The following is an 18297-nucleotide window of genomic DNA, read 5'->3' as shown; positions in this document are numbered from 1 at the left end:
AAATTCATCATTTTTCTTCTTTTATAATAAATTTGATTTAATTTTTAGTAAATTGGGTATTTGGGTTTAATCTAATTCTTAATGGGTTAAATTTAACCTTTAATAAATTTTCTTTCTTATTTTCAAAATTGCATTAAAAAAATATATCAAATTGTTTTGAATCAAAGTGCATCGTCATGGTTCTTTTCTCTTCTGATTTGTATGTAAGGATCATGTCATTTTATACATGAACTTTATACAATCATATGGTTGTGATAATTATCTCTTAACACGGACTCTTAGTTGGACATTGATAGCCTTATGACTACATGTATGTGTCAGACAACTAGATCTATGTTCATATTAAATACTCATACACAGGATCAAGTAACATGCATTAAACACAAGCTAATGGAGATGAATATTTTCTATTTTCAATGATGCATTACTCAACCTAGATGACACAGATACTTTTAAATAAAGATGATGCAGAAGCCGACACCATATTGTCAGAATTCAATCTGTACCAACATATACAAAAGGGTCAAACAATGTATACCCTTTCTGAGTACCATTGAGGACAAGTATGAGAAAGGGGATATCTTGGCTCTTTGCCTAATTTCTTCAAAATAAATAAATATAAAGAGCAAACAAAATTAAGATCAAGAAATCTACAATAACTGTTCAGAAAATGGCAAACCAAAGAATAATATACATAACCAAATATTAGGTAAGCAATATGCAAAGACATGAACATGATATCTCACCTCAAATAGTAGGGAAACTTCTCAAACGAAACTTGAATATCACTAGGAGTAAGTATTGCTTGTTTCAAACCGTCTTTAAAAGCTTGGCATCTATTAGTGGGAACGAAAGTTGTTGATTCCAGATCCTTGAGGAAATCCCTATGATCATCAAATGCTTTGAAAGCATTTACAGTCAAATCCAGATCAGATGTAGGGGATCCTGCAAGCATTCTTAAAGAGGGCCGTGTTTCATAGTTTATAGCAGAAACCTTCCCAATTTCATCGTCATGATGCACATCAGGACCAATACTATCAAGTTGCATGACCTCATCTCCAACAAGATCAGAAGATAAGACCGCATCAGGATTATCAGTTGGAGACTCAGCACCCCCATCATTGTCAGAGCTTTCCTTTAGAATATCAGAGCCCTTCTCAAGATCTGGATTGCAATCTTCTGATGCATCACAAACAGAATCCACGGCAGGCTTTTCTATACCTTCATGAATGTTCTCATCAATAGGTGATGATGGCGCATCAGGCAGATCCTTTATGGTATTAGAAAGGGATGCCAGTATTGATGCTCCAGCAACTGCTGACGGATCTCCTGACCTGGTCTCAACTTGTACTTCTTTTGCAGAGAGAACCTTTGGTTCTGAAATATCAAGTGGAGAAGGTAGCACCGACACAGCTGAATTGCTCTTGAGTAGCTGAAATATCTGCCTACAGATAAGAAATTTTCTCTCCCAAGACCAGAAATTAAAAAAAAAACGAGAAGCAGTAGCAGTCTACTATTTGCTCTTAAGCAAGTATATTTAGAAATTTCATAAAGGATACATAAGCATGTTTCCCTGAAGCACTAAAAATCAATTCATCTCCTCCCGTGAGAACAACATTTGAGTTTCTCTCCAAAGTCTTTCCATTTACCTGCACAACTCCTTTCCTTCCTACCATTTCAAGCATTGCTACTGATGAACCTCCAAGCTGATGTTACAATAATAAAGATGACAAAAAAAAAATACAATGAATCTTTCAACTCAAGATATCTGTTTACCAATTTTAATAACCACATTTGTACCTGGGAATGTCTCAATCTGCAAAGAGTTTTACTGACAGATACATCCTTTAACCACAAATTACAGGTCTGGCTTTGGCCAACAGTGAAGTGAGGACTAGAAAGAAGAAGATGGGGGTTCTGGACAGAAAGACAATAGAATGAAGCGTCAGACTAGAAATAAGGAGTACCAAGTAACTGAACTTGACAAAGAAAAAATAGATCCAACACCTTCACTCTGCTATTGCCAGGTTGATAAAGCATTCAGAAGAAGGGTTAAACAAACCTGACTCTAAGTAACCAAAATGAAGTACAACAACCTCAAGTATTTTATCAACAGTACAATGAACCCTACAGGTCTATTGTGATTTATAACTACAACTTCGAAGTCGGATGTTATCAAAATCACTCATATTGTATCTCAAAGAACCAGCAGTGTCCTTTTCAAAAGTTTTGTTGTGACAAAGTATTCCTGAATCTTCTGACTTCAAATATGAATAGTTTAAACATGCAAGGAAGGTTTAAAATTTTGTTCCAATTCTGGGTTGTCCTAAGCCAAGTGTGATGGTGTTGGTGGTGCCGAAGGAGTACCAAGGTGGTATCAAGTGGCACTAATCAGAAATGGAGTGGGGGGAGGAAGAAAATAAGAAGAGGAGAAACTTATTATCATTGTCACACATCTTTAGGTGTTGCCACAACAGTGCTGCCGCATCTAAAAGATGGAAGAAAAAATGTTGCCCATTATCCATGTCTTCAAGGAAGAAAGGGCACGTGTTTGTCTATTGCCTACATCTTTAAGAAGAAGAGGTGCTTTCACTACCTACATTTGAGTGACGAAGCATCACATCATGAAGAGGGGGAAAAGTCCAAAAAGTCCTAACAACATCTCGCAGGAAGAAGTCGAATCTCAAAGAGTAAAAGAAGCATCACTCCAAGATGGTGATAAGAAGAAAAGGATCTTTAACCATTGTTCTTATGTCAAGCCCATGGTTTAAAATCTTGTAACGAGTGAGGCGAAACGATCGAAATGTATCATTTCAAAATGTATCATTCCAATAAATCACTGAAACTCAATACCACTCGGCACCAAAGTTCAAAATGGTCATGCCATAGTTTCGGTCTTTAACCGAAAAGATACGGTTCCAATATCATGCCGACACTTTGATACATGGTGTCGATGACAGATTGAAGGTTGAAGGAGGAAGGAGATGAAACAAAGGAAAGAAACATTGTCTATACTGAGTGGTATTGAGTTTCGATAATTTATCTAAATGGGATGCTCTGACCATTTCGTCTGGCATGTTACAAGATTTAAAATCATGCTCAGCACAAACAATGTCTCCTTCTTATGCTTCATTTCCTTCCTTCTTCAACTCCAATCTATTACCAGCAGTATATATTGAAACATCAGCACGATACCGAAATAATATCATTCCAATAAAAAATTGAAACTTCAACACGGCTCGAGATTTTAAACCTTGGTCAAGCTATGCTGCTTTCAGTCAGCCAGCAAAATAAGATGTTTCTACCAAAAGGCCACCACATTTAATACCTTGCTTGTAAGTTACTTCCTAAAGGTTTCTTTACATCACTTTAATTTCGAGAACTACATCATCTGTAATCATACCAATAAACATGTGTGTGTGTATGAATATCTAATCGGCTAGTTATAGGAATGTACATTGAACATTACCAAAATTGGTTCTTTCTTTCCTTCAACTTTGTATCATTCACACAAAGTTGTCAAACTAGTTGTTTAAATTGGGTCAAACATCAGGAACATGCATTTTAGCCTAAATCTTCTACTCTTTTGAGATATTTATAACACTTTGTTACACAAGAAAAGTGGAGATGCCCAAATCATATTTTTCATCATTAATAGATTCATTATACACATGCAAATAATAATCACCACATGTGCAAATATAGAAGCACTTAAGGCATCATACATTAAATTATATTTGATGATGGACGTCAAGCAAATAAACCTTCATACATAAGAACTTCTTTGGCAAACAGAAATAAGTAATGAAATTAAAATTCTGAGAAACAGGGAAATTAAATTTCTAAAATTTAAATTTAAATGAAAAATTATTGTTGAATATATCTATAAACTGCTTAAAGTAATGTGTTGTAAGCTTTTAATTTAACTATGGTGCTAAATAAAACAGATAGCAACCAAGATAAAATGCAACATACAGTTTCAGGTTTTTAAGGATTTCTCACAAGAGACATCAATTGACGTGAGTGTATAAAGGTTAACTGACAACTTATAGCCCATTAACATAATTTACAGCCTTGATAAATTAAAAAATTTACACATTAATAAAATATAAAGATTTAATGGCATTTTAATGGATTGATTGTAGATTTGTCTCCAGATTTTAGAAAGTGCAACAAGAGACTCTGAGCATTGAAGTCAAAAATTCAGTATTGGTTACCATACTTTTGATGGCAACAAAGAAGGCTCATACAAAACCATGAGAGTATGTATGCAATGAAGGAAAATGGGATGGGGATCTTTCTTTTGATCCACTTAAGCAGACGCATATGTAGTTTATATGAAGCAAAAGCAAAACACTCATGTCAGTACAAGGATAACAATTAAAAAAGTTGAACCAATGTAAAAAGATGGAGAAAGTCTTGAAATGTGAGCTCCTACCTAATATATTCTTATTGATTTATCGATGGACAATGTGGTGTCTCTTGTTTGCCTCACAGGGAAAACAAATATTCAAGGCAAGACTGAAGCGATACATCTAAGTCTGGTACACTTCTAAGGTTGCATTTTCACACTGATATCACTATCCTCATATTCTGCTAAACCAAATTACAGTAGCCATTTCATGGATCTATTATCTCTCCATTGAACTCAATGCAAGTTTGTATCACTTTAGTTAAATATTTCAAATTCACATTTAATGTGTTAAAAAGAATTTTCGTATACCTCACTCTTATAACTCTAATTGATTCTACTTCACTAACTAGATAGTAAATTTTTCATCTTTGAAAATATTCATGGCTTAACCTATTTTCTCTTATTTTGTCATTGATTGGAGGTACACCTAATTGCTTCCAAGTAGTAGTGCTATTTTTATTCTATCCTATTAATAACCTCACACATCAAGTTTGTCAAATCTCTCCATAATTCATACTTTCAGTTATCTGTTTTCCCTGTTGCCAGTTAGCACTACAGCACCTAGGGATGGTATACAACACCGAACTTTATCATGAATATAATTGGTATTTTAATATATGTAAAAGATATGACTTCAAAGGTGACTCTTTTATGTAATCCTATATTCACACTTACAGTAGCGATAACACTAGTAATTACATGTCCTTTGTCCAATTGATATCATTATCAGATGTACATTCATTTACTAAAGTCCCTCGTAATAACTACCTGGGGTTTTATAAGCTTTCTACCAAAATCATGAATCCTTCCTCTTTTTTCTTTACAACTTGTTTCCTACAAATCAAGGTTTAAAATTTTCAACCATGCCAAAGTTCGATTTATGACCGAAACGATAAGTTTTTGGTACTATATCATGCCATATTGATACAGTTTCAGTATTTTTTAAATATAAAATATATTAATTAAAAATTATTTTTATCAGTATTTGATTGCCATAGATGCTTTTCTAATAATTCGTTTCCACCTTCATCCTTAAAGAGATTTTTTTCCTTAGTCTATGTAACAATCCTTAGTCTTGTTTATTTTGTAAACGGACGAAGGAGGAAAAGAAATGGATGAAAGAGAGAGAAATAACAAGGGAAAAGAATTAATTGTCAAAATAAATTTAAAAAAAAATAAGGAAGAAAATTAACTGCCCTACATCCTAAACTATAAATCCTATAAATATCCTAAAATGATAAAATAAAAACAAAGAATTTAAACCTGGAAAGAAAATTCAAAAAAAAATCAAGTCATAACCACGCTAGGTCGTGTTAGGCCACACCAGACGAGGCCGCCGCCAGGTCGTTTCCGCCTCGGGGCTCCACCGGGGATGGGGCAAATGGCGAAAGGGTATCAGTGTTGGTCTCACGTCGAAAGGGTATTGGTGCCCATTTCAAGCGACACGAGTCGACACCCAAATCCTTGCTACAAACAAAGAAAACAACGAGGAAAAGAAAGAGTGTAAAAAAAATCATATGAAAATCCACAAAATAATTACCTTTCAAATGTTTCCTTGGACAGAAGGAAAGAGAAAGGGAGATTTAAATTTTAAAACTTTATTTGTTAAAAAAATAAAAGAAACATAAAGAAAAAATAAATTTCAAAGAAAAAAAATTAAACTTTTAAGCTCAACTTTGAGCTCCATTGGAAACAAAAATAGTTTTCTGTCCAATTGGAATCCAATAAATATAAAGGAAAGCTAGAAAAATGTTTCCCCAGGCTTTTCCTTACCTCCAACTATTTCAAAATAAAGGAAATAGAGGATAAGTGCCATTAGGGAAACTATTTTGGCTCCTTATTTCCTTCATCCTTTCCTTCTCTCATGGGAAACAAACCCTTAAATTTCATTGGTTAGTTGTCTTATCAAATAAATAGCATCTATGCTTGAATGTCTAGAGATGAAGCTGAATTGATTTTCTAGAAAACTATACGTGATATGTTACTCTCTCAATTATCCTTTCTGACACTTTTAAGGTTTTACTCATCAACTTAATCAAAAATATCATATTGTCACCTACTCACCTTCATTCTCATAGATGGCTATAATACTTTTCCTACACACCTCGACCATCGTATTAATCCTCAAAAGTTTGATGTACCAATTAAAGGAGTGGCATCGTCTTCATCTATCCTCTAGTTGGAAAATGAATCATGCTTTGCTTTGTCCAACAATGAGTTCGACGCTCATCTCAATATGCTCCACATGTTTTCCTCCTTTCACCTTCTACATTACTACCACACAATAGTTCAAATGTGAAGCATGCTTGGCCAAGCCATCCAATCTCTAGTCGACAAAATTCTGCTCCCAAACAACAAGCTCACTTTAGTTTCCCATCAATAAATTAGGATGAAGCTACCAACTGCATGACTTAATACCTATCTAACTAGACATTGTAATGCCTACTTTAGCACCCACAGTTGTTTTGGCCAAAGACTCTGGCAGATGATTGTTGCTTGTGCTTGCATCACATCGGTAGTGATGTAACTTAGAAGTCTTGAAATCTACCTCAAAATGCAATTTGAAGAGTATGCAATGGTCCTCAAAATGCTATCTCTCGTACATTTGTATTAATTAAGTAGATTAATCTTGATAAATTGACTATAAACTTTAGGTAGTTATTTTCATTCTTAAACTTGTTTCTTCAAATTTTTATTCCATTGACTAAATAATTGTTAGTCTTATTTTTGTAGGTAAACAAACATAGTAGTAGGAGGTTAAAGGAGAAATCTCATTCAAATTCATCCTAGCACAATTCAAGCGTCAGCAAAACATACTTGCGATTGAAGACTAATACTAGCACTACGGCAATCTCTACATGGAAGGAAGAGAGCCAATATGAAGGAAGAGGAAGAGAGAAGGATGAGGAGCACCTCAGAACTATGGAAAGAAGGGGCCTAAGGATCCCTTGATCTGCTCAAATATGGACAAATGGAAAGGAAAGGAACAAAAAAAAAGGTAAAACCCCAATATATCATTTCTTCATCACCATTTGTTGATCATCATCAAACACCAAGCCACCACTAAACCATCACCGAGTCATCATTGATCATTGTTGTTGGTCATCATCAGTCTCAATCAAGCTATTGTCAACTATCACTGATTTGTGGCAAAATCATCATGAGATCAACACCGACCCTCGGTTAGACCAAGGACAACCATGGATCGTTGAACCATGGGTGAACCATGATGGCAATCGAATCCAATTGTCAAACCACTACAGAGTGCCAACCATCGTTGGACTATGGTCAAACCACCACTGATCATCAACCTCTATTGCCACATTTTCAAAGAGTGGAAAACATGTTGAATGTTGAAGGGTAGAGTTGAAAATTTTCATTTCCTCCCCTTCCTCTCCTCTCCACCAAGTGGATAATTTTTTTAACACTCCTCTCCATCTCTCTTCCCTTCTCCCTCCTTGCATCCATCTTCATCTCCAACCTCCCTCACTCCAAGTAGACATAGCATTAAACTTGCATGGGTTGTAGCGATTTCTTGAGTCTAAAGCATAGTTACATTACCTCCCACTCCATAATAAGATTCATTCATAGCAACTACACAATTCTCAATTGACGTCGATACAAACAACTCATTAAGTATCACCTTTATGATTTTGATTATATATGAGAGTATTACAAATGTTTTAAGTTTAACATTTGAACATGATGGGAACTTGATCATTATTTTAAGTTGCTTCAACATGATTTAATATTACTGTGTATTGTGTTATGCAACAATACATGGACATCCTCCTTTAATGAGTAGTTGACCTAAATGTAATCCAAAAGCAATAGACTGCTCGCAGATTTGCATGGCCCATAAAATGAGAAATGGTTGAACCCTTTTATTGTAATGGCACAACCTGATAAATGTGGATCAAAGCCATTCGCTTGAACAAAGTGCAGCTCCTAGCAAGTTACTAAATGTATAACACACTCGATGGATGTGAATTGGTTCTTAGCAAGAACTCCAAAGGTAAGCATGCTTAATGTGGAGAAATTTCAAGATAGGCAACCTCCATTAAAGATACTTGTTTTGGAGCCGATTTTAGCCATTAAACATAATAGTGAGAACAATGGTATAGGATGTCAATCAAAAAAGACAAACAATATATCAATTTGGTGAATACAGTGTGCACAATTTTGCATCAAAGCAAGATGTCTATTGTAGGTGTGTGGTTCATTAGCAAACCAATGGATGTGGATAGGCCTATGACAACCCAGTTTAGTGAGGTTAGGGATTGATGATTAGGGCAAATGGCTCAAATAAGGAGTTATTCCTAGAAAGCTGCTAGACATTAGGAATAGGAACAAATTGAATCATATGTTGCAATATTGAAAGTATGATTGGGCTATGGATATAATATGTACCAAATGAATCAAGTATATACTCTCAATTACAACATGATTTTTTGTGGAATATTTTTTATAATAACTCCAAAGTTAAGGGTGCTCAACATGGATCACTTCTAAAATGAGTGACCTTTGAAGAAGCTCCTCACTTGAGGACCAATTTCCAACAAGAGACTGTCATGAGATTCATAGCATGGGATGTTGGTTAAAATAAATAATACCTTGACCTTATCGAGTACATGATGTGTTACAATTTAATACTAGATTTGGTCTACTAAAGTAGGTGTGTGTTTTGAGGAACCAATAAAAGTTGACAGGCCTATAACAACCCCATTAGATGAGGATGAAGAGTGAGTGTTGAGCCGAATAACTTGGATAAGATATGACATTGGGCAAGCTTCTAATTAAGGGGCAAAAAATGAATTGCATCACATATTTATGTGAGGAAAGTGTGACTATGTTTTCAATGCCTTTAGGTGGAATTGAATCAGTTCTTAATAAAAATTTCAAAGTTAAGTGCAGTCTGCGAAGAAATTTTTGGATGGGTACCATAGCAAGGATTCTCGCTATAGAGCCAATTCTCATCATTGGACAAAATCATTATATTGATGATATGGAATGAATGTTGGCCAAAAGCAGACAATACAGCAATACCCACGAACAGTTACAATTCGTTGGCCATTTTCATGATCGCCTATTCTATAACAGGCTAATATGATGTTTGATATCGAATAGATGTACCTTCTAGGAATAGGAAACGAATATCAAACTCAAATATAAACCAACAGTGATAGAGATTTAGCTTTTATGACACTGATAATGAACAAGTAAAATCCTCAAAACAATAAAGATATTATAGCAGCAATAGGACCTGAGTGTACTGTGAAATAAGCTTCGCCCATGCAGCCTTATGTTGTGATTTTGCTGCCCGTTTCATTGAATTATCAACCGAGCTGATGCCAAGATTCCTGCCCTCCGCTTTGGTTGTTCGTTCTTTAATAGGAGAAAAACGAAGGGAGACATAAAAAAGGTTTAACGAACAAAATTTAAGAAATTCAACATCTTGTGCCCACAGGTATCTCATCCACGCAAACAAACAAACTCAAGAACGCACCTCGGGCCAGCGACTGGACCACGTGGCCAGGAGCATCAGTCGGCTTCCCATCACGCGTTGCGGTAGCGTCCGCTCCAGGCTGATCGGGGTTCAACTGCTGGTAGTCAGCGGCTGGCGCGGCTTCTTCCCTGGGGGACTCCTCCCGCTGCCCCTTAGGCGAGACTCCTGCCTCCTCCTGAAGGCCCAGTGCGGATCACGCCAGAAATCACATCAGATGATAAATCCTAAGATCGAAAAATTAAAGGGGCGAGGGAGGGAGGGAGGGAGAACCTTTGATCGTTTCGAGGACAGAGGAGCCGCAGGTGACGGATCAGACGAGGGCCGTTTGGAGGACACCGAGCTCCGCCGTGTCTCCACCATGGCTTACAGGTTCTATCTGTTCGCTCTTCTCGGTCCTTTCCCACCACCAGGGATTAGGTCGAAGTAGCGCGATCGAAGAAGGTGGGGGAAGGATTGGGGTTCGGCCGGGTTGAGGCTTGGGAGGGAGGAAAAGAAAAAGGTTGTGTATTTGTAACAATTATAAAAATAAAAATAAAAATAAATAATTGTAAAAATAAATAAATAATTGTATTTATGTTGGTAATAAATTTTAGGGTTTCACTTGTCCCCTTTCTCAAAACTGAAAATTTACTTTGAAACAGATAGTTTTAACTTGTAGGTTCTCATAATTCATTCTTTTCTTTGCTGTGTTACTCATTATATATGGAATTAATCTTCAATCAATTAGTTTTGATTTTCTATTAAACAAAAGTATTTAATGTCTAGGGATGTCTATATCCATTCTTAATTATTATAGATGTAATTTTAACACTTTCTTTCTATATTTATTTTTTTTCCAAAATCTAATATAAATTTAAACACATCTGATTCCCTTCAAATTTACACCATTCTATTCTTCTTGACATTCAATTTATTTTATCATACTTAACTTTTTGTTTTCAAATCTTTTTCGACTATTAATAATTTTTTATCTAAAATTATTGATGGACTTAGACATATTTAATTCACTCTAAATTTGTATTATTGTACTCTTAACACTCTCATAAATCTTCTCCTACTTAACTTTCTTAATTTTAGACATTTCCGATCAATAACTTTTTAGCTAAAAATTGTTGATGGGCTTATACAATTCACTTAAACTTGCATCATTCTACTTATGACCCTCTCCCGAGTCTTTTCATACTCAACTTTTCTAATCCTAATCTTTTTTTAGTTATCAATAACTTTTACCAAAAGTAATTGATAGATCTAAACACATTTGATCACTCTAAACTTGCATCATTCCGTTCTTGGGCATCTCTTAAGCCGAATCATACAACCTACCACAGTATAAGGATGTTCCAATCGACTAAAGAAGTTAATTTTTACTAGGAACGTAACACTATTTTAGAAGGTTTTCTATATTCACGTAATTGTTGTCTTTCTAATTTATTCATTGCAAGGAAGAACTTATTTCTAATGAAGTGCTCACATTCATTTGAATATGTTGAATCAAAACTAAGAGGAAAGACACATATTTGATAATCCAGAGAGAAATGAGCGCACTGCTAATATATCATCTACATGTGGGTCTAGTATATGTTGAACAAAGACACTAGTTATTTGAGTTTCGATCTAAATGAATAAGCTAATATGTACGAGAATGAGACGACCATTACGAGTATAGGAGTAGGAAACTACTTTGAGGAAACCTAACTCAGCAATAAATCAATGATAATATGGTTGTGGAGAAAATAGAAGGGAATGTCTATCATGAACAATTTTTGGCTAATGATATACAATGCTCATTACACGATGTTAACCCAAACTAAACTAGTATAACGAATTAGAAGAGTAGTTTTCATTGGTTGGAGATCCATATATGATAGATTCATTAGTTTTCAGATGCAAATTCAAACGGTTGTAGAGCATATATACTTTTATGTTGGTCAAGTTAGATAAGTAAACTTATCTAGTGATGATTGCTAGGACATTGATAACCATCATTTTGCCACTGTATTTAAGCTCATATATGTAGGGATCCTTTATGAAAAATAATAAATAAACGCAGCGAAATAAAATTGATCCCTCTAGAGATACATGTAAATGTAGTATATATGTTTGATTGAGTTGTCACCTTTGTTGCGTGAACAGAACAATCCCACAAGCAACTTGATTCAGTAGATTTCAGCACGATCAAAATGACCGTGCCTCTTCGGTATCCACACGAACACGTTCTTCGTTCATTACACGAACTTAGCCTTTAGAGAAGAACCATCTTCGTTGTGCTAGCAACTTGGATGGTTTTGCTAAGAGTAGAAAAAGAGAAGACTAGAAATGATCATCCACCAAATGTAAAAAAATTGGCCTTTTATACTCATCTAATGAATACAAAAGGTCATCCAATGAATACAAAGAGTCATCCAATAAATACAAAGAGTCATCTAATGAATACAAAAGGTTTTGCGTTTTGCTCTCCTTTTCATCAATACTCCATTAATCTCTATTAATGGACATTAATCTTCTTTAGTGGTTGAGTCTAATTCAGATTAGACCCAATCCAATAATCCAATAGTTGGATTCATTTAAGTTTAACTCGGATTAGACTTAACCCTATAAAAAGGTACTCATCTCCAAATCAACATGTTCTTTATGTGTGACCCAATAGATTTTCATAACGTTGACAATGTATCTAAAATAATATTTTAGATACATAAGCAATAAGTAGCATCTAGCAATGCATCATTGCTACCCAAGTGATGAGAATGTTGAGATCCGACCTAACCTTTCTGTGTCTATTATCTTGTATAACATGGTCTTTTTATTCTCGATATCTAGATTGATCCATAAGGCATAGACCATGTCATCTCCTTATCAATCTTTGTGTTTCTTAATCTCTAAGTAGACTCACTTGACCAAATGAGTTCAATATCTCATATTGACTTATTTGAGCATGGTCATGCATTTTAGTAGTCCTACTTAATTAAGAGGTCCACAGATATCACTTCTGTCATATGGAAAGAATAAATCATATCTACATCACTCATACTCCTCTGCATAATTTATTGTATACTCAGTGATCGACTTTATAGTCCACATTGCTACAGGTAATCGTTTGTGGATACTAAAGTACACAACTCCTTATGTAGAGAACCGTAGTGACTTCAGGCCTAAGGACTATTTATAATAATAATCACTATGAGAATGTTTATAACATTGATACAATGATCCATGAAATATTCTCATGGCGGATCAATTCAGTATATATTCTCTAATATATACTCATGTGTCAACTTGATATCTTATATCCATGACTTGTGAAATTAAGTCATCACCTTAACCTACATGTTAGTCTCAACGTATTAATATTGTCCTTATATATTAAAGCTTGACTATGAATAGTTAAGAGTAGTATTCTATATATATGTCTATAGCCTCTCACTATCAATTCAATCAGTTGATACGCTGTAGACTAGAGCCTACTACCCTAGGACATTATTATTCTTATTCATCTGACACAAATCTGAAGTAAATATAATAATCATAAATTTTTTCTTTTATTAATAAAATATGATACAAAAGTTTTCTTGTCAATCATCTCATGATTGACTCTAGGGCTAACACTAACAATCTCACATTAGCACTAGTATCAATCACTGAAATATCTAATACACAGTGACCTAATATAACCATCATGCTTCCTCTCTACCAAAGTCTTGATCAAAGGATCCACAATGTTAGCATTAGTCGATACTCTGTATATTCTCACATCTCCTCTATAGATGATCTCTCGAATAAGATGGAACCGCCGTAATATGTGTTTGGATTGTTGATGAGAACAAGGTTCCTTAGCCTATGCAATTGCCCCATTATTATCACAATAGAGGTTTATTAGATTTCACTAGGCTAGAAATTACACCAAACTCTGTAATAAATTTTCTGACCCAAACAGTCTCTTTTGCTGCACCAGAAGTAGCAATATACTCAACCTCTATAGTAAAATTAGCAACTGTGCCTTGCTTTGAACTCTTCCAGCTCACAACACCACCATTTAAGCAAAATACATACACTTGACTGCGATCTGGAATCATCCTTATCAGTTTGAAAGTTTGCATCGATGTAATCCTTTACAGTGAGCTCCTCATCACCTCTAAATATCAAGAAATAATTTTCATTCTTCTCAAGTACTTAAGAATATTCTTGAATGCTGTCCAGTGACCTTCACCGAGATCTGATTGGTATCTGCTCATCATGTTTAACGCATATGAGACATCAGGATGAGTATAAAGCATGGTGTACATGATAGATCCGATAGCAAATGCATAAAAAAATATGATCCATGCGGTCCCTTTCTTCCTTAGAAGAGGGGCATTGAGCCTTTAAAAGGCTCAAACCATATGACAATGGCAGGAATTCCTTTTTGAAATTCTGCATGGTAAAATGATTGAGCACCTTGTCAATATATGTACTCTAATTTAAGCCAAGTAATATGTTAGATCTATCTCTATAGATCTTGATGCCTAAAATATAGGTTGTTTCACCTAAGTCTTTCATTGAGAAATAATTCTCAAGCTATGTCTTTACAGACTGCAGTATAGGGATATCATTTCTAATGAGAAGTATATCATCTATATACAGGATGAGAAAGATTACTGTGCTCCCACTAACTCTTTTGTAGACACAAGATTTATCTTTATTCTTGATGAAATCAAAAGCTTTGATTGCATCATCAAATCAAAGATTCCAACTTCTAGAAGCTTGTTTTAATCCATAAATAAACCTTTCTAATTTACATACCTTTTCAGCATCTTTTGGATCTACAAAACCCTTAGGTTGTATCATATACACATCCTCGAATTGATTTTCATTTAGAAATATAGTTTTGACATTCATCTGTCAGATCTCATAATCATGATAAACTACAATAGCAAACATGATTCGAATAGATTTAAGCATGACAACGGGTGAAAATGTTTCATCATAGTCTATACTATGAACCTGCTTGAATCATTTAGCTATCAATCACCCTTTATAGGTATGCATATGACCATTCATGTCAGTCTTTCTCTTAAAGACTCACTTACACCTAATGGGTTTAATCCATTCAGGTGGATCAACCAAAGTCCATACTTGGTTAGTGTACATGGATTCCATTTCGAACCTCATGACCTCTAGCCATTCTCAGAATCTGTGCTCATTACGACTTCTTGATAGGATGTAGGCTCGTTGAGACCAACAAGTATTACATCATCATGGTCAGACAAGAGAAAAGAATATCTCTAAGGTTGACGACGTACCCTATTATATCTGCCTAGAGCGTGTTCTACTCGAACAGATTGTTGCTCCATAACTTCTTGTGGTATAATAGATTCATGATTCACAATACTTTATGGTGCCGGTTCAATTTTCATTAAGGTCTCAGTGCTAATTTGTGTATCTAAGATTTCTTTAAGATTGACTTTCCTCTCACTAATTTATCTAGAAATAAACTCTCTTTCTAAAAAAATATCATTTCTAGCAACAAACATTTTGCCTTGTGTGGGATTATAAAGTAATATCCCTTCGTTTCCTTAGGATATCCTATAAAATATCACTTATCGGATTTAGGTCCTAGTTCTCTGAGACTTGACATCGAACGTAAGCCTCACAACCCCAAATCTTCATAAAAGACATCTTGAAATTCTTCCCGGTCCATATCGTATATGGTATCTTTATGACGACTTTAGACAGAACGCGGTTAAGTGTAAAAGCAGCCGTCTCTAAAGCATATCTCCAAAAAGAAGTAGGAAGATTTGTCTGACTCATCATTGATCGTACTATATTTAATAAAGTATGATTTCTCCTCTCTAAGACACCATTCCACTATGGTGTTCTAGGTGGAGTGAGTTGAGATATGATCCCAAACTCAACGAGATGATCATGAAACTCTTGGTTAAGATATTCACTACCTCGATTTGATCGAAGCATCTTAATATGCTTATCAAGTTAGCTTTGTACTTTATTATTGAATTCTTTAAACTTTTTAAAAGATTCTGACTTGTGTTTCATTATATACAAATAGTCATATCTACTGACATCATTAGTAAAAGTAATGAAATATTGATAGCCTCCTCTAACTGCTATATTGAAAGGGCCATAAACATCAGTATGTATGAGTCTTAATAAATCATTAGCTCTTTTATTGTATCCACTAAAAGGAGTCTTTGTCATCTTGCCTTGAAGACAAGATTCGCATACCTCATATGATTCAAAATCAAATGAATCCAAAAGTCTATCCTTAAGGAGTTGTGATATGTGATTCTCATTTATGTGACCCAAGCGACAATGTCAGAGATATGTTTAGTTTAAATCATTAGGTTTGAACTATTTAGTATCTATGTTATAGATTGGGTTTTCAAAGTCTAGAATATAAAGCTCATTCATAACAGTACACTACAATAGAACATATCATTTAAATGAACAGAATAACATTTGCCCTTTATTATAAATGAGAAACTTTTCTTATCCAAATTAGAAATATAGATAATATTCTTAGTTAAGACAGACACATAATAGTACTATTCTAGTTCCAAATAAGCCTAATGAGCAAAGATAAGGAATATGTTCCTACATCTATAGTAGCAACTCTTGCACCATTGCCTACTTGTAGGTCCACTTCATCCTTTGTCAATGATCTAGTCTTTCTTAGGCCCTGCACATTAGTACAAATATGAGATGCACAGTTGGTATCTAATATTCACGAAGAAGAAATAGATAAATTAACTTTTATAATATATATACTTGAGGTAGAAGTCTCACTTCTCTTTTTTTAACTTCCTCTATATATAGTTTGCAGCTCCTCTTTCAATGTTCGGTCTCACCATAGTGGAAGCAGGTTCCTTCCTTACACCCCGCCTTTAAGTTTTAATGCATAAGATTTAGGTTTGCCTTTGGCTTAGGTCTTACCTTCTTTTTGGACTATCGTTTGCCTTTGGCCTTTTGCACCATCAAAATGGTACTAGGTTTAGTCTTCTTAAGATTGAGTTCAGCAGTTCTTAACATGCTTAACATTTCAGGCAATGACTTTGTTAATTTCATTCATGTTAAGTTCATGATAAATTGACTATAGCCTTTTAACAACGATTGTAGAACAAGGTCAGTGATCAATTCTTGGTCTAATGAAAATTTCAATCTTTCAAGGTTCTCAACATACCCAATCATTTTAAGTACATGAGTTCCTACGTTACTTTTTTCTTGCATCTTGCATTGAAATAGAGCTTTAGATATCTCAAATCTCTGTATTTTGCTTGCCCTTGATATAGTTGTCTAAGATCTTCAATCATATTGTGAGCATCTATGTTCTTATATTGCTTCTAAAGCTCAATGTTCATGATGGTAATCATAAGGCATGACACATCTAATGCATCATCTTGATACTTCTTATAAGCATGCTTATCAGCACGAGTAGCAATAGTGGCGGGTGCTTCAGGAATAGATTGTTCTAGGATGTACAATTTTTATTCTTGCTTGAGAATAATTCTTAAATTTTTGCACCAATCCAGGAAATTAGTTTTATTGAGCTTGTCCTTATCAAGGATAGATTGTAGAGAGAGAGTATTAGACGTATTTGATGACATGGTGATCTATAATAAGAAATGTAGAAATGAGTATCATATTTAAATCATTGTAGATTGTTGATCCCTCATTTTATCTGTTTGACCTTGTTTAAAACAAACAAATTTCTTCCATACAACTTCATTTGTAATCTTATTTTTTTTGCTATTGCTCATCCTTGCACTAAAACCAGCTTCTCGTGCATATTGATTATAAAACATAAATGCTTCATCTAGAGATGAGAATTCCATACCAACTTTGGGCTTCCGATCATCTGCAACTTGGGGAATATAAATCTGATCATGACCGTAATTTCCTTCCATTGCCGAGGATTAGGGGGACTCTGAGCAAGTTGATATATGCCTGTTTATGTTGTAAAACACAGATTAGTATAGGACAAAATCAAAAGACTCACATATAGTTTTCTGGTATTACTAAACTGACCTTTGAGATTACAATTACAAGTGTTGATCCAAGCTAAGGCCCAAGCTGTGCAATTTGATGATCAATTCCAGCTGGGTCTGTATCGACAATTGGCCGAACCCTAGAACAGGAAGAAGGGAAACCCAAACACAGATTAGTGTAGGAAAAAAACAATTGGCCACAAAAACCCATTAACACTAAGGACCGAACAGTATAATTACTCAACATTCTAAAATAATCACAACCCATAGTAACTCAACAGTTCCTCTTCAATCTAATCCAACAAAGCAGAACTAATTAAAACAAAGCAACACCAAAATCCACAGCCTTACCTCAGATCCAATTCCTTTGCTCTAAATCAGGATTTTGTTCCTCTGCTTCT

At 34.8% G+C, this 18297-nt stretch overlaps 1 protein-coding gene across 1 annotated transcript in view; it reads right to left on the bottom strand.

Annotated features, from left to right (window-relative positions):
• Positions 1-10382, bottom strand: part of LOC141847211 (uncharacterized) — a 37248-nt gene extending 26866 nt beyond the window's left edge. Inside the window, exons 1-6 of the mRNA XM_074735196.1 lie at positions 10191-10382; positions 9921-10095; positions 9678-9799; positions 1801-1917; positions 1560-1706; positions 747-1441 (exon numbers count right to left, since the gene is read on the bottom strand). Of these exons, the coding sequence (XP_074591297.1) occupies positions 747-1441; positions 1560-1706; positions 1801-1917; positions 9678-9799; positions 9921-10095; positions 10191-10280 (1346 nt within the window). The 5' untranslated portion in view covers positions 10281-10382. The remainder of the gene's footprint in view (positions 1-746; positions 1442-1559; positions 1707-1800; positions 1918-9677; positions 9800-9920; positions 10096-10190) is intronic.
• Positions 10383-18297: the final 7915 nt, after the last annotated feature.

Source organism: Curcuma longa, chromosome 16 (genome assembly GCF_044706935.1).
Source record: "Curcuma longa cultivar G26 ecotype Majalengka, Jawa Barat chromosome 16, ITB_CL_G26_1.1, whole genome shotgun sequence".
In the NCBI taxonomy this organism is placed as follows: Eukaryota; Viridiplantae; Streptophyta; class Magnoliopsida; order Zingiberales; family Zingiberaceae; genus Curcuma; species Curcuma longa.
The sequence above is the reverse complement of the archived record's forward strand: the minus strand, read 5'-3'. Positions and strand labels throughout refer to the sequence as shown.